A 25,821-nucleotide genomic window follows, 5' to 3' on the forward strand; every position below is an offset into this window, starting at 1 on the left:
AAGCAAAAGAAAGGATTTCCGACATTGAAGACAAAGCTTTCAAACGCTCCCAAACTCTCAAAGAGGAAGAGAAATGGAGGGCAAAAACAGATCACTCTCTCAGAGAGCTCTGGGATAATTCAAAAAACAATATTCGTCTTACAGGGATCCCGGAAAGTGACAAAGTGGCTTCAGAAGGCACAGAATCTCTTCTCCATGAGATTATGAAGGAGAACTTTCCAGACATGCCAAGAGATTCTGAAATTCAGATAGCAGTTTTAGAACTCCAGCACAACTTAACTCAAATAAGACATCCCCCAGACACATCATAATCAATTTCACTAAAGTTAATATGAAGGAGAAAATTCTGAAAGCAGCCAGATGAAAGAAAACCATCACCTACAAGGGGAAGAATTTTAGAATAATTGCAGATCTCTCTGCTGAAACCTGACCTAGAAGAGGATGGTCATTGACTTTTAAACTCCTAAAACAAAATAACTTTCAACCCAGGATCCTGTACCCAGCTAAACTGAGTTTCATTTATGACAGAGAAATTAAATACTTTAATGATATTCACATGTTGAAGAAATTTGCCATAACTAAACCAGCTCTCCAGGATATTCTCAGACCTATCCTTCATAAAGACCAGTGTAACCCTCCACCACAAAAGTAAACCCACCCAGAAATTTTTGATCAAATTCCAACTTCCACAGTCGCAAAAGGATTAAAAATGTCCACTGGACTCTCAAAAGGCTTATCAATATTCTCAATTAATGTGAATGGTTTAAACTGTCCTCCAAAGAGGCACAGATTGGCTGACTGGATACAAAACTTAAGCCAGATATCTGCTGCATACAAGAATCTCATCTAACATTAAAAGACAAATATAGACTCAAGGTGAAGGGATGGTCATCTATACTCCAGGCAAATGGAAAGCAGAAAAAAGCAGGCATCACAATCCTATTCACAGACACAATAGGCTTTAAACAACCAAAATAAGGAAGGATAAGGATGGACACTTCATATTTGTTAAAGGTAATACTCAATATGATGAGATTTAAATTATTAATATTTATGCACCCAACCAGAATGCACCTAAATTTATAAGAGAAACTCTAACAGACATGAGCAACTTGATTTGCTCCCGTTCCATAGTAGTTGGAGATTTTAACACCCCTTTAGCAGTGCTGGATAGATCCTCCAAAAAGAAGCTAAGGAAAGAAATTTTAGATTTAAACATAACCATTCAACATCTGGACTTAACAGACATTTCATCCCAACAAAACTGAATACACATTCTTCTCATCAGCCCATGGAACATACTCCAAAATCGACCACATCCTAGGCCACAAATCTAACTTCAGCAAATTTAAAAAAATAGAAATTATTCCTTGCATCTTCTCAGACCATCACGGAATAAAAGTTGAACTCAATAACAACAGGAATATACATACCCATACAAAAACATGGAAGCTAAACAACCTTATGCTGAAGGATAGATGGGTTATAGAGGAGAGTAAGAAGGAAATTACCAAATTTTTGGAACAAAACAACAATGAAGACACGAATTATCAGAACCTCTGGGATACTGCAAAGACAGTTCTAAGAGGGAAATTTCTAGCACTGCAGGCCTTCCTCAAGAAAAAGGAAAGAGAGGAAGTTAATAACTTAATGGGACATCTCAAGCAACTGGAGAAGGAAGAACATTCCAACCCCAAACCTAGCAGAATGAAAGAAATAACCAAAATCAGAGCAGAATTAAATGAAATTGAAAACAAAAAAATTATACAACAGATCAATAAATCAAAAAGTTGGCTTTTTGAAAAGATCAATAAAATAGATAAACCTTTGGCCAACCTAACCAGGAAAAAAAGAGTAAAATCCCTAATTTCACCAATCAGAAATGGTAATGATGAAATAACAACAGACCCCTCAGAAATTCAAAAATCCTTAACGAATACTACAAGGAACTCTACTCTCAGAAATATGAAAATCTGAAAGAAATCGACCAATACCTGGAAGTATGCCACCTACCAAGACTTAGCCAGAACGAAGTGGAAATGTTGAACAGGCCTATATCAAGTTCTGAAATAGCATCAACTATACAAAATCTCCCTAAAAAGAAAAGAAAAGCCCAGCACCAGATGGCTTTACGTCAGAATTCTAACAAACCTTTAAAGAAGAACTAGTATCTATATTACTAAACCTCTTCCAAAATATAGAAAAAGAAGGAATATTATCCAACACAGTCTATGAAGCAAACATCACCTTGATCCCCAAACCAGGGAAAGACCCAACAAGAAAAGAAAATTATAGACCAATATCACTAATGAATATACATGCTAAAGTACTCAATAAGATCCTAACAAACAAAATCCAACACCACATCAAAAAAATTATACACCATGACCAAGTCGGATTTATCCCAGGGTCTCAAGGCTGGTTCAATATACGTAAATCTATAAATGTAATTCAACACATAAACAAACTTAAAAATAAAGACCATATTATTCTCTCAATTGATGCAGAAAAAGCTTTTGATAATATCCAGCATCCCTTCATGATCAGAACACCTAAGAAAATTGGTATAGAAGGGACATTTCTTAAACTAATAGAGGCCATCTACAGCAAACCCACAGCCAATATCGTATTGAATGGAGTTAAATTGAAATCATTTCCACTTAGATCAGGAACCAGGCAAGGTTGCCCATTGTCTCCATTGCTCTTTAACATTGTAATGGAAGTTTTAGCCATTGCGATTAGGGAAGAAAAAGCGATCAAGGGTATCCACACAGAGGCAGAAGAGATCAAACTTTCACTCTTCGCAGATGATATGATCGTATATCTGGACAACACTTGGGATTCTACTATAAAACTTTAAGAAGTGATCAAGGAATACAGCAATGTCTCAGGCTACAAAATCAACACCCATAAATCTATAGCCTTTATATATACCAACAATAACCAAGCTGAAAAAACAGTCAAAGAATCTATTCCTTTCACAGTAGTGCCAAAGAAGATAAAATATTTGGGAGTATACCTAAGAAAGGACGTAAAAGATCTCTACAAAGAGAACTATGAAACTTTAAGAAAAGAAATAGCTGAAGATGTTAACAAATGGAAAAACATACCATGCTCATGGCTGGGAAGAATCAACACTGTTAAAATGTCTATACTACCCAAAGCAATATATAATTTTAATGCAATTCCTATTAAGGAAAGGGAAAGACCCAACAAGAAAAGAAAATTATAGACCAATATCACTAATGAATATTGATGCAAAAATACTCAATAAGATCCTAACAAACAGAATCCAACAACACATCAAAAAAATTACACATCATGACCAAGTGGGATTTATCCCAGGGTCTCAATATCCATTGTCATATTTTAAAGATCTTGAAAAAATAATACTTCATTTTATATGGAATCAGAAAAAAACTCAAATAGCCAAAACATTACTCAGAAATAAAAACAAAGCAGAAGGAATCATGCTACCGGACCTGAGACTGTACTATAAATCCATAGTGATAAAAATAGCATAGTACTGGCACAAAAACAGAGAAGTAGATGTCTGGAATAGAATAGAGAACCAAGAGATGAATCCAGCTACTTACCGTTATTTGATCTTTGACAAACCAATTAAAAACATTCAGTGGGGAAAAGATTCCCTATTTAACAAATGGTGCTGGGTGAACTGGCTGGCAACCTGTAGAAGACTGAAACTGGACCCACACCTTTCACCATTAACTAAGATAGACTCTCGCTGGATAAAAGATTTAAACTTAAGACATGAAACTATAAAAATACTTGAACAAAGTGCAGGGAAAACTCTTGAAGGAATCGGCCTGGGTGAATATTTTATGAGGAGAACTCTCCAGGCAATTGAAGCAGTATCAAAAATATATTACTGGGACCTGATCAAACTAAAAAGCTTCTGCACAGCCAAGAACATAGTAAGTAAAGCAAGCAGACAGCCCTCAGAATGGGAGAAAATATTTGCAGGTTATACCTCTGATAAAGGTCTAATAACCAGAATCCACAGAGAACACAAACGTATTAGCAAGAAAAGAACAAATGATACCATCTCAGGGTGGGCAAGGGACTTGAAGAGAAACTTCTCTAAAGAAGACAGACACACAATCTACAAACATATCCTTAATCATCAGAGAAATGCAAATCAAAACTATTTTGAGATATCACCTAACTCCAGTAAGAGTAGCCCACATAACAAAATCCCAAAACCAGAGATGTTGGCGGGGATGTGGAGGAAAGGGCACACTTTTACACTGCTGGTGGGAATGCACACTAATACGTTCCTTCTGGAAGGATGTTTGGAGAATACTTAGGGACCTAAAAATTGACCTGCCATTCAATCCTATAATTCCTTTACTAGGCTTATACCCAGAAGACCAAAAATCACAATATAACAAAGACATCTATACCAGAATGTTTATTGCAGCCCAATTCACAATTGCTAAGTCATGGAAGAAGCCCAAGTGCCCATTGACCCATGAATGGACTAGCAAATTGTGGTACATGTATACCATGGAATATTATGCAGCCTTAAAGAAAGATGGAGACTTTACCTCGTTCAGGTTTACATGGATGGAGCTGGAACATATTCTTCTTAGCAAAGTATCTCAGGAATGGAAGAAAAAGTATCCAATGTACTCAGCCCTACTATGAAGCTAATTTATAGCTTTCACATGAAGGCTATAACCCAACTATAGCACAAGACTATAGGGAAAGGGCCAAGGAAGGGGGAGGGAGGAGGGAGGTTAGGGTGAAGGGAGGGTAATGGGTGGGGCCACACCTATGGTGCATCTTAGAATGGGTACAGGCAAAACTTACTAAATGCAGAATACAAATGTCTACATACAATGACTAAGAAAATGCCATGAAGGCTACATTGAACAGTTTGATGAGAATATTTCAGATTGTATATGAAACCAGCACATTGTACCCCTTGATTGCACTAATGTACAACAGCTATCATTTAACAATAAAAAAAAAAGAAAAAGGTAAAATGTCTTTTGTAAAAAAAAGACACAGACCAATGAAGCAGAATAGAAAATGCAGAAATAAATGCAAACATGTGCGGTCATCTAATTTTTGATAAGATCACCAAAAAAACACAGTGGGGAAAAAATAGTGTATAAAATAAATCGTGGTGGAAAAACTAGCTATCTACATACAAAAGAATGAAGTTGGACCCTTCTCTTACACACAAAAATCAACTAAAGATGGATTAATGACCCAAATGTAAGACCTGAAAATGTAAAACTCCTAGAAGAAAATGTAGAGAAAAACCTCCTTGATAGTGGCCTTGAAGATGATATTTTTGGAGATCACAGCAAAATCATAGGCAACAAAACCAAAATAAAGTAAGTGGGACTACATCAAACTAAAAATCTTCTGCACAGCAAAGAAAATAATCAAGAGAAAAGGCAGCCTGGGGACCGGGGAAAATATTCGTAAACCATGTATCTGATAAGGGATTAATTTCCATACATGGAAGTCATACAACTTAATAGCAATTGATTAAAATAATCTAATTTTTAAAAAATGGGCACAGGAACTTAATGGACTCTTCCCCCAAAGAAAAGGTAAAAATGCTCAACAGGTGTGTGAGAAGGTGTCCAACCTCATTAATCATTAGAGAAATAGAAATCAAAACCACAATGAGGTATCAGCTCACACCTGTTAGGAAGGCTATTATCAAAAAGATAAAGAAAAACATGGCCTGATCTCACATCTTTGTATCATGTAAAAAAATGCTGAGTATTTACAAAAGAGAATAAAATGGTGCTATACCAGGAACAGGGAATGGGGCAGTGGACCAAAATGGTAGGTGGTAGGTCCAGGGATACAAACTTGCAATTATGCAGGATGAACAGGTGTAGAGATCTAATGTGCAGCAGTATGAGGGCTGTTATGCTTAGCAATATTGTGTACTGAAACTCTGCTAATGACCACACCAAAAAGGCAATCATGTGAGGTGATGTATATGTTAATTTTCTTGACTGTAGTTATCATTTTACATTTATCATTTAAACATCATGTTGAATGCCCTAAATATATACAATAGCATGAGTAAAAAGCTAAAAAAAAATAAAAAATAAATAAAATAAAGTTTACTGAGATTAGATTACCCGGTAGAACACCAGCGTATGAAAATACACAAATACAAGTATTTTAGCTCTGTTCACGTATCTTTGACTGTACTCTAGGTAGGCAATCATTTACTCATGTGAGACCAGTGGTGAATATTGTATTATAACATTATACAAGCTTATCTTGGTCTTAATTTTCCTGTATGATAAAACATAGCTTTCCTTTTTGATTTATACACCAAAATAGCTGGTTGTGAACTCTTTTAGGGTTCAGATGGAAGGCTATCCTATTTCTGAGAGACCATCTTTACCACATTTGACCATTAGAAGACGGATATTAAAGGCTACTGATAGAAGGACAGTTCATGGTATATTGTATAGATGAAATAATCAACAGCACCAGGGCTTTTCAGCCTCATCACTACTGACATTTTTAGACAGGTAATTTGGTTGTGGAAGGCAGTCCAGAGCATTGTGGGATGCTTGGCAACAACCCTGGCCTCTCCTCACTTAATGCCAATGTCCTGCCCTCATCCAGTAGTAACAATCAGTAATGACTCCAGACGCTGCCAGATGTCCTCAGGGGGAACAAAATCCTCCTCCTATCCTACACTTGAGAACCACTAAGCCCTGCCCAGAATAAATGATAAAGGGTAAAATCAATTCTCCAATGTGCTGGAGAACACAGACCAAATTCTGTATAGAACTTAAAGTTTCATAATTTCATTTAAAAAAATCCAGCCATGGGATGAAATGATTTCACATTGAGCCACATTCATTTGGGAATGCAGAGATGACTAAAGAGGGCTTTAAAAATAGTTTACCAAAGTAAACACTGGCCCATAATACCCTGACTGTGCCAAAAATAAGTTCTGGTGTAAGACAAATTAAAACATATGAACGTAGGTGACTATTTTCACAGCTTCCAACGAAGGGAGTGAGAGAAGCTGGACATCTGTAAATGAAATCAAAATTCAAATTTCTCTCAAAATAGCTGGCAAGATAAAAAGCAGCGCACGCAAACAAGAGTTTGCAGATCTTTTGTCTCGTGGTAACTCTAGTGCAGTGAAAAACAAAAGCTTGTTTGGATCAGGAAACAAAGGCACAATTGAACTTCTACTCCATGAGTTAAAGACAAAATATACCCTAGAAATAAAAAGACCGACCAATTCATCATCTGAAGGATATTTCCTGTTTTACTAACAGACCAAGCAACACATCAACTTACACTGGAAAAGAATGTGTGTGTGTGTGTGGCGGGGGCCGGGGGGCAAGTGGCCTCTGTTCCACTAGTAAATAATAATCTGTTCATCAAACAAGACAGACTCGGAAAATTATCAAAATGTAATTCTGGCCTTTATTTTTGGGACACATAGCATGTTTTAACAAATCGGTTTTACATGTGCAACCTTTTGTAACATCTGAAGAAATGCAGTATGTTTTTAAGAAATTCCTCATCACTGTAAATTCATTTTCGTAAGTACCAAGGTAGAACAATGTGTTTCCACATACTGATCAGTGAAACACTGACAGTCACAATTAAGGTACCCGGGAAGGCTGAAAATTAAGATTTATGAAAGACAAGTTTACTTTCATTTCTTTAAAAAAGGGAAAAGATTTAAAATTACATATTTCACATGCAAAGGCAACTAACTTTAAATCTTATTTCAATCTTAAATAAATGACAACTTAAGAATTCAATGATAATTTTGCAATAAAAGGAGCAAAAAATTGTAAGTGGAATGGTAATGTGCCTTTATAAACTGCTGAGTAGAATAAATAAAATCAAATGTTATAGGTTCTCTTTTTACCATTAATATTGGCACTGTTTATTTCATATTTATACATGAGTTTCTACGCATAAAAATCCCTATGAGACTGGTTCCGATCAGTCTACTGTTCTCCAACAAAAGAACCCTAACTTCTAGATTTTAAAAATTGCACTCTAATATTTGTATTTTAGTACAAACAAAACACAAATATTATTTCTTTTATATCAGTGCAACCAGTTAATAGGCATGTTAAGATACTTTGTAGAAAGAAGTGATTTGAGTGTTGTCATTTTAAAAAAATCCTGTACAGAATCACAATACTGAATCAATCTAGTGCACACGAGTGCCTCATTGCTTATTTCACAGTCCATTTCTCACCAAAACTTATTCTGAATAGTTTGAAGAATTAATACACACCATATGGATAATTTGGGGTTAAAAAACCCATGGCTCTGGGCAACAATTATAGTTAACATCCACCCACAAAGAGACCGCGTTCCTAAAATTTTCAGACTTGGTTTGCTATAAATAAAACATTCTAGAGCAAAGCCTTTTGCATATTGACAATACTTATCAGACATTAGTGAGGCCACAGTGAAGGGTAGTGATTCAAAAGGACAGGGTAGCAGCTGGTTTTGAGATGGCACACCTCGTATATTCTGCTCAGAAAACACGAAGGCATTTACAGAGGACTAGATTATGCACTGAAAAATGTGGAGGATTTCTCTGCACTATCAACAGTGATGTCGGTCCCTAGGATTTGAAAGCAAAAAATATCTTCATAAACACAATCGAAGGCATAAGTTCTACCAAGGAAAACGCAAACAACAGGATCAAGGAAGTACTAGAAGTGTGTCAGTGATTTTTTTTTCCTGGCATGAACCAGCCTGAGCATTTTTGGCATGTTGGACATTTTACCATTTCATGTCAACCATGACTATAATGCAGTAAGCCATTTCAATGATAAACAAACAATGAATACACCCCTGGTCCTTACAGGCAGAAATACCTGGGTCAACATTCTATACACATCAGGTGCTCAAAACGTGCTGGTAACTAATAATCCATCTTACTCAAAAAACCTGTTGATTATACGTAACACTTACTGAGTGGACCCAATATTGTTTAAGAACATGACTTAGATCTCTAATAAATGGATATGAATGTGACTTAAAATAGTTCATATAGTTGTACTTCCCTAAAGAAAACTTGTAAACATCTGGTGAGTGTCTAAGTAATGTCTAATGGTATAACATTAAAAACTGGCCAAAAAATGCCCAGAAAACATTTGGCCCTTCAGCACCCAAAGCTCTCAAAATATAATGTTAAAACATCTCTGCTAGAGGGATTTCAGTAGTCTGAAAAATTTCATACCTGAGTGGCTAAAATGTTCTCTTCTAAATTTTAAGTAAGTGCATGGAGTTTCCACACTCAGGAATTGCATATGTTTTTCTCTTTCCTCAAAAGAAAACATTGGATGATATAGAGGTAGCATAACTTACTAAATTAACTTTAAAAAATGAAAATCCAAAAAGCAAGGTTATTTTCAATAGTCTTCATAGGATTATTACAAATGCTTCAAATCTTACAATTCAGGCTTTCTTCTACCTTGTTTTAGATATTTCATTATTGTCGCCCCCCCTTTTGTTGTGAGAATATTGATGATGGGTCCAGGCACCTCTTGGCCCAGTGCCATCTATTGCAACATCAATGATAGAATCTGGAGTCATCCATTTCAGGAAAATGAAGAAGAGAAAGTTGAAAACAGCCAACAAAGCAAAAATATAGCCTGCTATTGGGCCACAGTGAGAGATGAGTCTGTCCAGTCGTTTCTCCATTGGCAACACAGCTTCCAGTGACACCCGGTCATACACCTGGCAGGAGAGAAGCCAAGAATGAGCACTCGGACCCATCACCTGCCCCATACCAAACAACGACCCACTCTTGCAGGAATGTTTTAGAAATACTTGCAAACAGAAATCGCTCACATTTTGTTGTTACAGTAACAATGTCCTAAACAAACTCAATCACAATAATGACTGCCACTGGATTCAACCTTAATGGGCACTTATCCTGGGCAAAAGGCAGCTAGACACCGTGTGATACAAAGAGTAAGCCTCAGTTCCTCTCCCTTAGGCGACCACCATCAATTTTTGCCTAGAATTCCAAGGTCCTGCAAAGTCTAGACAGCTTTTTCAGGTCGCCACGGAAGGGGTGGTATTTAATTTGGCAGTGCTGAGGCAGGATTGGCCTTTGAATATTCCTTGACTCAGCTAAGACAGCTCTCACTGGCTCCTGGTAGGCATCAACCACAATCAGAGAACTACAATCTAGGGTGCTGCTAGATACACAGAGGCTCTTTCAACAGTGCGTGAAGCCATTCATGCTTCTGGGCATGAACAGTGAGCAGATACAGAAACATTTCATGGATCTTAAATGAAAGACAGGAAAGAGGGGAAATTTTAGTAGATGCTATAGGTCAAACAGTGGCAAATGAAATAAAGTTCATTGTTGAGAATTGTTAGTAGGTGGCCTACTTTTTAAAAAAGACTGCTAAGCACCAAACTCTAAAAATACTAACAAAGATCTTTAGACATACTTATTTAGAACACATCAAATGGACCAGTATTCTTTTTTTTTAATTGCATTTGAGCATTACTTGTGCTCAGTCTCACATATCAGACCTATAATAGTCTCCTTTTGAATTCAAGAAAGTTTTAACGTGCAGTGCAAGTTCTACAGGTCAAAAACCTTTGAAAAGTACAGTATATTTACATCCAGCTCTTTTATCCTGAGAACATTTTGAACACAAACGTGTTAATCAGAATTATGTTGAGAATTATACTAAGACTGGTGAACTATAACTGAAAAAGAACGTTTACAGCATGAACTCCAATTTAATTTCATAATCAATTTTCTAGACAGCACAATTAAACTAAGAGGAAGAAGTTGAAAAAGAACAAAATGTCCTCAAGTTACAAGAACAACTCCAAACTGGTCTGTCTGTCCATCTTTATTTCAGGTCAATTACTTCAATTACTTTATTTATGATCTCAAGTGATAAAGTAACAATTTCCTCCTAATGATAATTCATTATAGACAAGGATTTACATTTTTCTAAATGTATACTATAGCCAGAGCATAAAACAGAAAAAAATAGATGTTTTACTATTATTTTAAACATAACTAAAAGAAAGTATGTAGTTACAAAAAAAAAAAAAATCCCAACTAGCTCTTTTAACAAACTGTCACCATATTTTTGCCCTCTGAATTCATGACCTATAATGGCTCAGACCTCTGAGGTTTATATGCTGTCAATAAAGAAGATCAAAGTCACAACATCCAGTGCTCTGGTTTTCCAGCAGAGTGGTATCATCAAAAAAACCTGTCTAACCAAATATCCCCACCAACCACACCCCAAATTTCACTTCTGACCCTCAAGAATCACAGAAGACTCCAGGAAGTGGTTGGGGAGGCAGGAAGACATGATGATGGAGTGTACAGAGTCTGAAAAGGATACCCAGGTGACAACGACAGGCACTTCCAAAAGGTAATCAGTGCTATACTCCAATTTCCAAAGGAAAAGGCAGCCATTTCACATGGGTGGAGACAGGACCAGATTTTTAAAAGGTAAGGATAACTCAGAAATATTTCAGTCAAAAATGCTAGTTTCAGTGGCTGGGCATGGTAGCTCATGCCTGTAAACCTAGCACTCTGGGAGGCCGAGGTGGGTGGATTGCTTGAGCTCAGGAGTTCAAGACCAGCCTGAGCAAGAACGAGACCCCATCTCTACTGAAAATAGAAAAAACTAGCCACACATTGTGGCAGGTGCCTATAGTGCCAGCTACTCAGGAGGCTGAAGCAGGAGTATCTCTTGAGGCCAAGAGTTTGAGGTTGCTATAAACTATGACACCACAGCACTCTATCCAGGGCGACAGAGTAAGACTGTCTCAAAAAAAAAAAAAAAGGTTGGTTTCAAATATCTCATATTTCAATGGAATATATATGTAGCAATTTTTAGAGATGGGCTTTTTTGAACTCATATTCAAATACGGGTTCATCTTAGGTACTAGCATTTACAATTGAAGCCAAATAAGAACAGTAAAGGCTAAAAACTCTGGATACACATCGCCCTAAACCACTACCTTCTCCACGCGCCACTGGCTGTCTTTCTGGTTCACGATTTCTACATTCTAAGAACCCAAGTTATTTCTGTTCAGCTTGTTAGATGGTAATGAGAGGCATGAGGCAGAGAAAGTCATGAGAAGGACATAAAGGACAAAACTGAGTAGAATAAATGAAGTCCCTAACTCAAAGTCAGGAACCATTTCCCACAACTGTACTTCCTACCTCAGGGTGTTAATCTATTTCCTGTTCCTGTCCTTTTGGAAATTCTCCATTGCTGCTTTTTATTTGTGATCATTTTTCCAACTTTTATCACGTACATTTTGAATTCTAACTTATGTTCTCAATCAGCCCAAAGATGCAAAAATCCTTTTCCTGAAGAAAATCACAGTAGTTAGCAAAAGTGCCGCAAAAGGTTTAGGAAGTAGCCTGAATTAAATATTCACAAGTTATAAAGTTGCCACAATTGGCAAAACCATATAGTTCCTATGCTTTAGAATTATAAACAGCCTCAAGAAAATGATTAAGAGTAGATTTTATTACTAGTTTTGTCTCCGATCACTGTTAACTTCTAGAAAATTGTGTAACTTTTTTTATACCAAGTTTGATAAGGGGGCTAGACTGCATTACTGCTGTTTTCAGATAGCAAACGCAATTTCACTAGACACTCAGCCCAGCGTGTGTACTAAACGTAACGCATAGTTTGTTTCTTTTCATTTGAAAGTGATTTCATAAACTTAAGCAATAGAACAGAAATGGTAAACCTGTACGCAAGAAAAAGCAAACGTGTACATGACACCTCACATGAGAGTTCAGACACAATCTTCTCTCAGCACAGGACATACTTTTTCAGTTCTTTCCGCAACATTCCTCCAGGTGTAGAAAGTCTTTACTACGTTATGAATATTTCCTGGAGCTGGCAATGCCCCCGACTTCAGTAGAAAAATAGCTCTTTCCAACCCTTCACACAAAGATTTTACTGAAGGCTCACATAAAATAATAAGATTTTCTGGAAGCACCTCAGGAATTCCACCAACCTTGGTACTTACAACCTTAAAAAGAAAGAAAGAACACATGTTCTACCACAATCATATGTCAGGAAGATACACAAAAGCTTAAAAATTATTATGGAATGTGTCTCATTATTTTTCAAAATACAAGCACATAAATCCCAACAATATATACCTTCAAAGCTTTTTACCTGTAAACCACAACTGGCTGCTTCCACGATCGCCATGCAGAATGCTTCGGTAAGGGAGGTATTAAGAAAAATATGTCCTTGAACTAAGACATTTCTAACATCCTTGTGTTCTAAAGCTCCCAAAAGACGCACCCTGATTTTTTTAAATGAGAGGGAAAGAAAAAAGGGAGTGAAAAATCATACTACAAAAAAAATAAATTTATAAGCCAAGTCTTCTATTTATATCACACTTAGATTCCTACCGGTGCTAATGTTTTCCACCTCAAAAAATGAGTATCACGAAACACTGATCTAACAGGAACAGCCTTATCAAGGTATTGGGTTAGAACTCCTACAGTGAACATATTTCTAACTTTTGTTATACATATCAAATTTCATCTTTTCCAAAACTAGTTTGCATGTAATGAAAATAATGAATATATTTTGATGATTAAATATTAAACTAAAATTTCTAAACAGGAAGACCCCTTTAAAAGTGATGCTTCACACATACACACCTTATGTGTTATGTTGTAACTGAGGATGAGACTTGTCCAAATCTGTATGTGCAGGCAACTTAGATGATTTGAGCCATACTATTTAAATCATGACACAGTATGGCCTGGAAATCTGCAAATGTTTCCAATCAAAACAGTTGACTTTTTGTGGATTACGTGGTGCCTCCAACAATTGTCCCCAAAAATCAAATAATATTGGGCTAATGGAAAAAAATAAATCTGTGGATTTTTTTTTTTATATATTTTTTTTTTTTTGTAGAGACAGAGTCTCACTTTATGGCCCTCGGTAGAGTGCCGTGGCCTCACACAGCTCACAGCAACCTCCAACTCCTGGGCTTAAGCCATTCTCTTGCCTCAGCCTCCCGAGTAGCTGGGACTACAGGCGCCCGCCACAACGCCCGGCTATTTTTTTTTTTTTTTTTTGGTTGCAGTTTGGCCGGGGCTGGGTTTGAACCCACCACCCTCGGTATATGGGGCCGGCACCTTACCGACTGAGCCACAGGCGCCGCCTGGATTTTTTTTTTTTTTTTTTTTTTTTAAAGAGGCAAAGTCTTACTCTGTTACTATAGGTAGAGTGCTGTGGTGTCATAGCTCACAGAAACCTCAAGCTCTTAGGCTCAAGAGATCTTCTTGCCTCTGCCTCCAGAGTAGCTGGAACTATAGGTGCTTGCCGTAACAACTGGCTATTTTTTAATTTTTTTTTTTTTTTAGTAAAGATAGGGTCTTGCTTTTTCTCAGACTGGTCTCGAACTTCCAAGCTCAAGTGATCCACCCACCTCAGCCCCCCACAGTGCTAGGATTACAGGCATGAGCTACCACGCCCAGCTTAAAATTGTGTATTCTTGAACTAGGTTTCCTATTTTATATAAATTTCTTCAAATGCAGGTCTTGCATTATAATTTTATATCAATTACACACAGGAGAAGCAGCATACCTAAGGCAGGCATGCAATCAAAATCAAATATAGATAATTAATATTTTCCCACTTAAGACAATATAGAATCCATCAATACCTCTCATGTAGCTGGTACCTTTCCCGAACTTCTTCCAAAATGATTCTCTTTGGTCCCTCTCCTCCAATTAGAAAATTTAAATCTGGATATTTCTGACAGAGTTCAGGTATTATACCACTGAGCAAATCGGTTCCTGAAAATATAAAGTTGAATATTGGAGATAATTGATATTTAAACTTAAAAAAAAATAATCGGAACTGAGAATCCACTCACTTCGGAATAAAAGTAGAGAAACCAAACGTCTTACACCTTTCCGGGGAGGGTGGAATTGTTCACAAACTGCCAGTGTCCCCCACCAGTTGCAGTTCTTGAAGAGACAGAACTCGACGTGCATTGTTACTTCCACACACCGCAAATGAAACTATTTTGCTCCATTTCAACACACTCACTCTGTTATTCACTTGTGTAATATGCATTGCCTACTTCTATAACAAAGGTCTTTTTAGTGGTTAAGGTTTTAGTTAGCTTTCTCTAGAGCAGGCAGCTGACTGGAGATCTTTGTACTGATCCAGCTTTTTTACCAATGAGCCCTTTGATCATGGGAAGTTTCCTGACCTGCAAAATGAAGAGACCTATGTACCTAAAGTATCTTTCAGCTATAAAATTCTACCAGTCTATGACTCTACCTCCTGCCACAGGAAAAGTTAAACAACAAAGTCTGTTGCCTCCTTTTTTTTTTTTTTCTTCCGGACGAGGCTGGGTTTGAACCCGCCACCTTTGGTATACGGGACCGGTGCCGTACTCCTTTGAGCCACAGGCGCCACCTGTTGCCTCCTCTTTATTCAAAACTCAGTTTGTACAGAGAATTTTACAGTGAATACTATGGTATTAGCAAAATTTAAAACAATAATCTATCCAAACAAGCTAAAGACCACTTTCCTGGAATGGGGGTAAGGTGGAAGGACCTCAACTGACAGACCATTATAGTCCATGGAACAAAAGGATGCATCTTGGTTTCTTTTTTAAAAAATGACTTTCTTATAATATGCAAATGCAGTCTCAGGTAATATAAAGCAATAAAGTAAATCATGCTCTACTAGTCTGAAAAAGTTGTGGCTATCCAAAGTGATGGCAATGTTCAGAATATCTGGGAATTTAGTTCATTAACAATTACAAATCATGCACATTCAAAAGTAAAGGTAAACACAAAATAATCCACTTAGAGCTAAGTTTATTAATTTAAAAAATATGTACACACAAAAGAATTGCATTTCTTACATCAATCTTCCCCCAAACAGGCAGATTAATTATAAAATAGATGGTGGGAAAGAAAAATTATATATATATATATAGGGTCATTTTTATTAAACAATGCAAAGTAGGAATCATTAAGTAAACTCTGCTGGTATTTTCAAGATATGTTTGCATGCATCAAAAATAAATTTACATACAGCTTTTCTGTATTATAAAGGCTTCTCATTAAAACCTTAGCTATCTTTTTGTTGCAAGTCTATTACCAAATTCATTGATTGAATTTCTGGATAAACCAGAAGGTAAGGTAATGACATGACATTTAGCCACCTACAATTCCTTCCTTTCATTTTCTTTCTTTCTCCTCTCTCACACAAGCTTAAGAGCTCAATCTTCAAACAAAAAATATTAACATAGGCAAATAATCATAACTGCTGAAAACAGCTACCTTAACTGAATGCCTACTATGTCAGGCAACATACTTTAAATGCATTATGTCACTGAATCCTGACAAGCACCTTATAAGAACTAGAACTGATTAATATTATCAATGATCTACAATTTTATTCTTCTTTTTTTTTTTTTTTTGAGGCAGAGTCTCACTCAATTGCCCTGGGGTTGAGTGCTGTGGAGTCACAGCTCACAGCAACCTAAAACGCTTGGGCTCGAGCAATTCTCGTGCCTCAATATCCCAAGTAGCTGGGACTACAGGTACCCAGCTATTTTTAGAGATGGGGTCTTGCTCTGGCTCAGGCTGGTCTCAAACCTGTGAGCTCAAGCAATCCACGTGCCTCGGCCTCCTACAGTGCTAGGATTTCAGGCATGAGCCACTGCGCCCAGCCCTACAATTTTATTCTAAGAATAAAAGGTTTTGTCTCCATTACAAAAAATTATCCAGGTACCTCTAAGAGTGTAGCACAGTGGAACATACAGAGACTTTCGATCATCATATCACACAAACTAGGCAATGGAAATTCCTAATTCAAACTTTCTAACAACATTTAAAAGAAACTTCTCATCTACATACCTAGGATAACAGTGGAGGAACAGGAGACCTTAACTCAAGAGCAGGACTCATGTTTGTCTTCTCCGTTACTTACTGTGCAATCTGGGTGAGTTACTTACCCTCTCTGAGATTCAGTTTCTTTTTTACATGCAGATAACATCTACCCTATAGTTGTTGGGAGGGTCAAGTGAGGTTCTGTACTATACACAGGTTTTTCAACTACAGAATACAAACTGAGTTGTCATCACCATGGCAGGAGGCGGAGCATGGCAAACCCTGACTGGGAGCATTGCACAGAGCATTGGCAAACCCTGACTGGGAGCAAAACAGGCTGCAGAGAAAGCGGCTCAGGAAGAAGCCAGGCAAAAAACCTGGGCAAGGAGAATTTTGATCTATCCTCTCTCTCACATAAAACGAGTGGGCCTTTGACATCTGGTCCAATGAACACCTCCTGAGGATATTAATTTGAAAATAAGTAATGGACCATTAATCCAACTACTCACTTTGGGCTATGGACATGGCCATTCTTTCTCAGAATGTTATTTTGGGGAGAGAGTTCAACAAATTATCTGTTAAGTTACTGAATGGAAAACAGAAAGGCCATACCTTCGCTCCACTGGTGATTAGTTCAGCTGGATAAATTCCACATTAGTGAAGTAAAGGTAACAGGTTTAATCTTTGTATATGAGTAGGTAATTTTGCTGATCTTCAATCACACATGCATCATACCCTTTCTTAGCAAGCTGTCTCACAGGCACGCTATTTGATTAAAAAAAAATTAGGCACATTTTCTAAGTGACAACAAACATATCACCAGTGTCCCAAGAGGGGTTCAGAACACAGAATGCTGGTCCATTCACATCTCCTTAATTAAAGACTGAGATCACATCATTGCCTTCACCTTGGAAAAAGCAGTTTTCTCACCAATCTCCACTTAAACGAACTACTAGGTCAACCAAGCCTCTCCATCCCAAACGTATACTGACCAAGGCCCATGCCTAGATTTTAGGCCACTCCCTAATACACAGGTACACTGCAGAGCTTCGCCCTTACCAACCATCAGTTGCATTTGTTCACCAACCCATTCGATTCCAGCTATACTGGGTAATTTAATGAAATGATACATAAACTGGTATAATGAGTTTCAATGAAAACCAAGCTGAACAGTTCGAAAAATCCAACAAAGGAAAGTCCCTGGGAAGGTTCTTATCAGATTAGGGGGTGTCCACTGTACAAAACTGAAGGCAAAACTTCAGAAGCACATTGCTTCATACACCTTTAGGTTCTCATCACACTTAAAAGAAACCCAGAGTGACAACAGTAGATCGTGCTTTGCGAAAGCCATCATGCAAGAGGATGCAGCTGAAATCAGTGGACCAGTACTTAAAGCCTACACCAAACTACTGACGACTTAGTGTATTAATATTTTGAGTTAAATTCAAATATTTAAGGGGGGGTATATATTATTTTTTAGTGATTCCCTACATGAAATGGAATTTTTGATTACTGGACAGCTTGTCAAATAGCATCTAGAAGACAATTTTGTTTCTAATAAGCAAACTAGTTCAGACTTTTAGTAAACAAGCCTCCACAAATTCAACTGCAGTGTCCACTAAGTACTACAGAGACTAAAAAGCTCCTCCTTGAAAACAGTGGACACCTATCAGATACACACTGGGCTATCAGCTTATAGGAACTATCACTGAACCCTCAGGAGATTTCCATTATCATCTAAGCTATACAAAGGAAAAACTGAGACTTAGAGACGTTAAGTAAATAGTCCTTGATCATACAAGACAGAGCAACAATGTGGCCCTAGGCCATCTAATCCTCTTTTCTTCATCACTTACCTGCCAATATGTTATTAATGTCTTACATATGATTAAATGAAGCAAGCAAGGAACAAAACAGTTTAAGTACAGAACAAGCCCACTGATTTGCAGTATACGCACATATGCATAAAAAAGACAGGAAAGCTACAAATCAAAACATTCATTAGCGTCATCTCTGAATAACACAGTTACAGCTGATTTCAGTTTTCATCCTTGAGCTTTTCTTAGTTTTCAAAGTATATGCAATGAAAAAACATTACTTTTGCAACCAGAAAGAAAAGGCCATGTGGTGCGCTCTGCCCTTTACTTCTTACCACATGTACAGGGTTGTTTTAATTTTTAAAAACACCTGATCAGTTACACAGCATCAGGTTACTTTTATTTTTTAGTAACCACTAAAACATCAAAGGTTGGGGGCAGCATTCACCACAATCCTAAAAATTTCTCACCCAATATAAACCAGTATTAGAACTTTCTTTGCTATATTTAATGCAGAAGTAATTATTAAACCATGAACGAAGCGAAAAGCCAAACAATCATTATATACAAGTATTCAACAGCTTTCTACAGTGAAAAAAATCTGCAATGCAATTATAGCTATCATTTCATTACCTTTTCTGTAAACAAGTCTGCTGACAACAACAATAGTTATTATACTATCATGCCTTCTAAATGGGTCTGGAGTGAAGTCAGTAGGATCTACAGCATTGGGAATGACGGACACTATTTCAGGATTCAGTGCTGCTCTTAATACAGTATTTTCCTTACTAGTATAAGAGACACAAATGATGTGGTTTGTGTCACAAAGAGACACAGTTAGAAGCTTGTTTGTAAGCACCGAGCTGACATCAGCGAATCCAAAAAGGGAATGGTCCGTGAAGACTGTCTGAAGCCCCATTGTCTTGGCGTGGAAGAGAGCATCATGGGCCATGGCAGAAAAAGAACTATGTGAATGGATTATCGTGACTCTCTCCCGAACAAATATGTACCTGAGCAATGGTAGACTGTGAAAGAGGGTCGTAGCTGTAGACTGGTTGTACATGACTTTCAGAGGCAAGTAATAGACTTTGAGGCCGTTAGTGAGGTAACGGATGCCTTTTCGATTTCCGTAAGCATGGGTGATAATTATAACCTTATGCCCTCTTTGAATCAGGCACTGAGAGAGCTGGTAAATGTGGCTTTCCACACCTCCCATATTTGGGTAGAAAAAGTCAGATACCATGCATATATTATGGGTGCGTGTTCTAAATGTGGAAAGACCTCCAGGGCTAACCCGAGGGAATGTAGCTGAGAGAGGCTGGCCGGGCCCATCTCCTCCTCTATAGGCCATGCTGAGATGACTTAGGCATCAGTTCTTAGAGCAACTCAGTTTTAAGATGTGTCCTCTATTACCTGAAACAGAAAGTAAAACAGGATCTCAGCTCAGAGACAAAACACATTCCACATCCAGATATTAATATAAATACTGTTTCACTGTTGATGTAAATTTGTTACCTTTTCCTTCAGAAATAAAAACAAAATATATAATGAGCTTGGCAACATTTACTCGCTTCGCATTTACAATATGCCATGTAATAAAACTAGATTCTAAAATGTCTTAATTTTGCTCTAAAAAATACCTCTACACACAATTTTAAATAGTAAGTTTGTTACACCACAGTATATGATGGTTTGTCATGGTAACAACCTAGTTCTTTCCAATAATTAAATACATACACATGTATCCACATATATTTCCTCTCACTTGTATCACTTTCTCAGCTTCTACTTATGAAATGACCACTATACATCAGCCACTACAGGCTGAGTTTTCTGTATCTTATGGCAGCCTCACCAAAACCCTAAATGGAAAGTAAAGGTTAAAGAGGTTACGGAATTTGTCCACAATGAACGTGGCTATTCCAAAGTAGCACAGTGTGGCACTCTGTTTCATTGGTAGTCATGCCTCCTGCTATGTGTGCCCTTGTATAATCCTCTCCTCTTATATTTGGACCTAGTTTAACCCATAGGTCGAGGTGGAAATGATGTGCAAATTTTTGGCCTTAGACTAAAAAAGGTGCGGTGTTTCCACTTCCACACTATTGGATATTCTACCAGGGGTATCCAATCTTTTTTCTTCTCTGCTGCACATACAAAGAAGAAGAGTTCTTTTGGACCACACATTAAATACACAAATACTAACAAAAGCTGATGAGCAAAAAAAAAACAAAAAGGTCTGTGCGTAATTTTCGCAATATGTGACAACACAGATAAGCAAAACAGTCTTGAAATAATCAGCATGTGGCCATGGGCTGCAGGTTGGACACACCATAAGCCAACATGTAAGAAGCCCAGCTACTGTGCTAGAGAGCCAATGGGAGAGACAATACGGAGAGCCACAGACCCAGCTATACCCATTTCTCAGGTGGGCCCAATCTCTACCCAACTTGCCTACTAAATGCAGCATTCCTAGTGACCACTGGCAAGACCAGCAGAAACACTCAGCTGAGCCTAGCTGATGACAGAATCATGAAAAATAACAGCCATGAAATATCATAAAATGATTAATGGCTGTTGTTTCATACCACTAAGTTTTGCAGTGGTTTGTTATACAACAGACAACTAAAACAGGCCCAGATTCCAACTTAAGTTATACTGGTCCACTTCCTGTTTTTGTAAATAACAGTTTTTATAGGAATACAGACTTGCCCATTTATTTATGTGAATGGCTACTTTGGTGCTTCTACAGCACAGCAGCTCTGACTGAGACTATATGACTCAGAGCCCAAATTATTTACTATCTAGACCTTTGCATAGCATTTGGCAACCCCTGCTCTAGACCTTAGTCACTCATTTGATTAATCTCATAAAGTCTGCTAATATTAACTTCATAGTTTACACTAAAATATACCTGGAGCTAGAACTCTTTTTGAGAGCACATTTTTCAAATGTCACCCAGATCACATGCTGTGAACAGTTCACATTTTCTCCTTCCATATTCTAAGATAGTGATAATCTAAATGCTCCCTTCACTTTTTTCTTAACTTTTCTTTCAGTTATATGGGTCTTTCTTCCCTGAGTGCCCCTAACTTCAATGTGGAGTCTGAAAAGCTGAACTAGATAGATAGACTGTATCTGGGACGACTTTAGACATCTACAGTGGTAATGTTTATCTTAGGGGGCCCCTAAAGCCATATCAACATGAAATGCCTCTCAGTATTTAGCACTATTGTAGATTCTTGGACTTCTAAAGCTAAAAAGTCTTGGAAATCTAGTGAAAATCTTCCTCAGCTTTACAAATGAGATTTCCAAGGCTCTAGAAATTCAACTATACAATGGGAAACCACTCTAAAGCTGTAAGTTTCAGATTTCACCTGTAAACTCAGAAAATGCAAATTAACTGCATGTGCAAAGTCTTAACTATTCTCTCCAACGAATTAATCTACATTTTAAGTATATTCTCAGAAAGAATCCATAAGAGTTTACTAAACTGAATTTACTAATTAAGTTTCAAGATTAGCAAATATTGAAATTTCTCAAGTTTGTACTTTTAGGTGGCTTAACTAACATTTTCATACTACGGTGTCACCTAAACTAGAACTTCCAGTTCTATACAGCTTGAATGATAATAAGAACAGTGAGTAATGAAGCAAATGAAATCATTTAAAATTTTGTCGTTAATCTGCAATATTCTGTGATGAGTCTGCCCACTTCTACCAGGTTATCACTCCTACAATGTTTATTATGTAAAAGATCAATATACCACACAATCGCAAAATCTTGAACTTCAAAACTGAAGAGAAGCTTGGAGATCCAGTGAATACTCATTTTACAAATGAGATGCCAGACAAATTGAGCGATTAGTCCAAGGTCCCCACCCAGACACTTTTAGTGGCAAACACGACCTGACCACAAAATTCTCAACCATGTTCAATGAGTTCCGGGCAATTAGCAGTAGAGGCTCTTGAAAAGCCTTAGGAAGATCTGGCAGGGGTTGTAGGGTCAAGAGGATGATACTTCCATCGAATCCCAGGACACTGCCCAGCTTCACTCTCTGAGGTCGCTGGGGAAGTCTGGGACCACGAGGGGATGACTCCGCTCAGTCAGCAACCCACTGGAGTCAGGCAGAGTCTGGCCAGGCCCAAAGGCAAGAGGAAAACGGCCAGAGAGTGGATGGCGGCATGACACCCGGGGTCCCGGAGTCTCCAGTCTCCCGCCCCACCCGCCGCAGCCGAGGAACCGGTTCCAGCGCGGCCGCCCTCAACTCACCCTTCGCCCCGCTCTACTCCAGAGACCCTCTGACCTGACTTCCGGGCTTCTAGCTGGGACTGCTTCACCCCCTCCATCGCCCGCCACGCTCCCACGGGGACAGATCAGCCATATCAGGAAGCGGCGAGAGTGCAGAAGACCAGAAGCCAGACGCGCACTTACCGGCTAGTCCCATGGCCGCCTGTGTCCGGACCTCCCGCGGCTGCAGCCGGAGGTCCTCCCCCACACCCCGAAGCACCAATCAGGGGCGGCCGCGCCCGAGGGCCGCGCCCCCAAGCTAGCCAACCACAAAGAGGCGCTGGGGTCACGTCCGAGAGCGACGCTCAGTCGTCCCCACCCTTTAAACGTGGATGTAACGTCAGTGCGTGGTTGCGCCTGCCTCCGGCTCTTGGGTGCTGACCTCTGTCCGGGTGGGTTCTAACGCTGGTTGCCCGGTTACAGCGTCTCCTTTCTAGAATGCTGTTCTCTTTCTGCTTGCTTTCGATTGGAGAGACTTTGGGGTGAGAAGGTTACAGTAAGCCATGGTCATAGTGCAGTTTTGTTTGTGGTCATTTGTGCCATAGCAGAACCGTGCTGGTTCCTGACATCCTGGTAAGGTTGCCAGATGTGGCAAATAAAAATACACAAAGTCAAAGCAAATAAAAATATGAATTTTGAATTTCAGATAAACAACAAGAGATTTCTATTGTATGTCTCAAATATTGGGGACTTCAGTAAATTATTCGTTATTTAACTGAAATTCACATTTAACTAGACGTCTCATATTTTATCTGGCAACCTTATACTCTGGGAGGAAAAAAAAATCTACGATTTGATCTGAAATACCAAGTCCCATTCAGACTGGTTCAACTAGCTGTGATGGTGTGCTTGGCCAAGCAGCTAAAGAATCAGTGTCTGTTGATCATCCATGAGTCACACTTGGTACTTGGTCCCCCAACCATGCCACCCATGCACTTTCGAGAACAGATTACTTTCTGACTACTATCAGCCTGAGGTAAGCTTATTCATCCATAAAAATTTCAGCTTCTTTCTGATGCCTTTCCAAAGCCTCCAGAGAGAATTAAATAATTCCACTTTTGTATTTTGATAATACTTTGGCCATAGGTTGGTACAGCACTTATCAAATAATATTCAAGTTGTTTGTGGTCCACCTTCCTCACCTTGATCCTTGATGACTTTTGTCTTCTTATGGACTTCTTTCTGAAAACTGGCAATTGTACTTGCTTATTAAATGTCTTCCCCACTAGATAGTAAGCTGAGGCAGGGTTTGTTCTTGGTAATGGACATTGAATAAATTTGAGTTAAAGTAAGTAAATTTCTTTACCCAATGCCAGTATACTCCCTGACACAGATACTCAATAAAATGTATTGAAATAATTTAATGGCATATACCTTATAAAAATTGACAGTGCAGTGACATAATTCAAAGAGCATGTTGGTTGTGGGATTATAGTTAACTCATTAATATAATGAGTTAAGGCTCAAGTAGCAATAGATACTCTGCCCTGTGTTAATATTGACAAAGCATCAGAGAATAATGGTGATTAAGACTGGAAAAACTTAAGTTTAATAATTTGTATTTGGTTTCACAGATAAAGCAACACTACCAGATAGGTACAGCATTGATTTGCTCTCCTTTTCATTTTTCTAATAGTTTTTAAAACAAAGAGTCAAGGTAGAAATCCTGAAAGGTATAAATGAGGGTGAAGCCTCATATACTGAGCTCCTCGTTTACCCCTGCCATAGTTCTGATCACAATGCACATTTGAAATTCTACTATGAATCTTCTAAGATCTAGATAATAATACTTCTTCAAAAGAGTGATCTTTTAGGGATCTTTTTTCAAAACAGAAAAAATATTTCCTATTTTTATTATCAAATATTTACTGTTTGCATTGTAAAAGGCTTTATGGGGAGTATATAGAATATTGAACATAATAGTCCCTGTGTTTTAAAAGCTTTTGTGTTTCCTAGATTTTCCTATATATTTTACTAATAGTAAAAAGAAATCCACTTTTCTTGAAATATTCTTTGTGTTTCAAATATAGACTAGGCTGACCTTTATAAATAGATATTAATAGAGGCATACTGTTGCTGAGTCTCTGTGGAGGAGGGGCTGAGGACCCTGCAGGCTATTCCAACAAAATCTGAAAATATTAAAAGTTCATGTTCCAACCTATGTCCCAGGCACTGAACATCAAGAGGTAAATAAGTCATGACTCTATCCCTCAAGTGTTCACGGTCTCATATGAGTACATGACCTTTTTTATAGTCAAAGATTAAGCGAAAGTCTCCAGTTAAAGCTATTTTCTAAAAGTCAAAGTTGTAGTAGCAGGATTAAGATATGTATGTTTTGGGATGATTCTAATTATAGTGCTGTGCCTAAATACATAGCCTCAAGGTATGCCTTGAGATAATTTTCTTAGAAACCACTAAAATTAAACTAAAATACATGTACAATATTATGATTATACTTATTAAAAAACATGAAGGCAATCATTACCAGTTGTAGTATTAGATGACCTAAGGTGGAGAAGATATTAATGTGGATATCATCTTCCCTTGAAATTCAGCTCTTTGCAAATTCATATGTAAATTAGCTCCCTTGGATAATTTTGGAGTTGTAAGGCAAGAAGTATGTCTTGAGAGTCTGATATCTTTGTGCAAGGCATAGTACAGAGAAAATCTCACATGACCTTCTAAGGAACCAAGATACAGTTACAACATAGATACTAAGTAAATAATATCATAAAAGGTGGGAAGTAATAAGTGCTATAAAATAAATACAAGAAAAATCCTGGGAGTTCAAAGGGAAAGAGTGTTTCTGGTTGCCAGCATTTA

General features: G+C 37.9%; 1 protein-coding gene across 7 annotated transcripts; it reads right to left on the reverse strand.

Moving 5' to 3' along the window:
* Nucleotides 1–7,424: 7,424 nt before the first annotated feature.
* Nucleotides 7,425–23,180, reverse strand: PIGA (phosphatidylinositol glycan anchor biosynthesis class A). 7 transcript variants are annotated; one of them, XR_008377657.1, is made up of 7 exons: nucleotides 22,981–23,079; nucleotides 19,345–20,124; nucleotides 14,704–14,836; nucleotides 13,194–13,326; nucleotides 12,838–13,044; nucleotides 12,218–12,367; nucleotides 9,604–9,741 (listed from the first exon to the last, which is right to left on the reverse strand). XR_008377657.1 is itself a non-coding variant. In XM_053580373.1 (6 exons), the coding sequence occupies exons 2-6, from the start codon at nucleotides 20,060–20,062 to the stop codon at nucleotides 9,472–9,474; spliced, it is 1,461 nt and encodes a 486-aa protein (XP_053436348.1). In that variant the 5' UTR covers nucleotides 20,063–20,124; nucleotides 23,143–23,180; the 3' UTR covers nucleotides 7,425–9,471. The 7 variants fall into 7 exon arrangements, 6 of the variants coding, with proteins under 6 accessions (XP_053436348.1, XP_053436347.1, XP_053436349.1 ...); XM_053580373.1 differs by lacking the exons at nucleotides 12,218–12,367; nucleotides 22,981–23,079 and adding an exon at nucleotides 23,143–23,180 and having other exon boundaries at nucleotides 7,425–9,741; XM_053580372.1 differs by lacking the exon at nucleotides 12,218–12,367 and having other exon boundaries at nucleotides 7,425–9,741.
* Between the last annotated feature and the right edge of the window lie 2,641 nt (nucleotides 23,181–25,821).

This window comes from Nycticebus coucang, chromosome X (assembly GCF_027406575.1).
Source record: "Nycticebus coucang isolate mNycCou1 chromosome X, mNycCou1.pri, whole genome shotgun sequence".
NCBI classification, from domain to species: Eukaryota; Metazoa; Chordata; class Mammalia; order Primates; family Lorisidae; genus Nycticebus; species Nycticebus coucang.

Coding starts and splice junctions, on each gene's coding strand:
- PIGA (XM_053580373.1), bottom strand. CDS start 20,062: ATGGCCTATAGAGGAGGAGATGGGCCCGGCCAGCCTCTCTCAGCTACA. Junction 13,045..13,193: donor CAGCCAGTTGTGGTTTACAG/GTAAAAAGCTTT, acceptor TTTCTTTTTAAG/GTTGTAAGTACCAAGGTTGG. Junction 9,742..12,837: donor TTGCGGAAAGAACTGAAAAA/GTATGTCCTGTG, acceptor CTCTCCTGCCAG/GTGTATGACCGGGTGTCACT.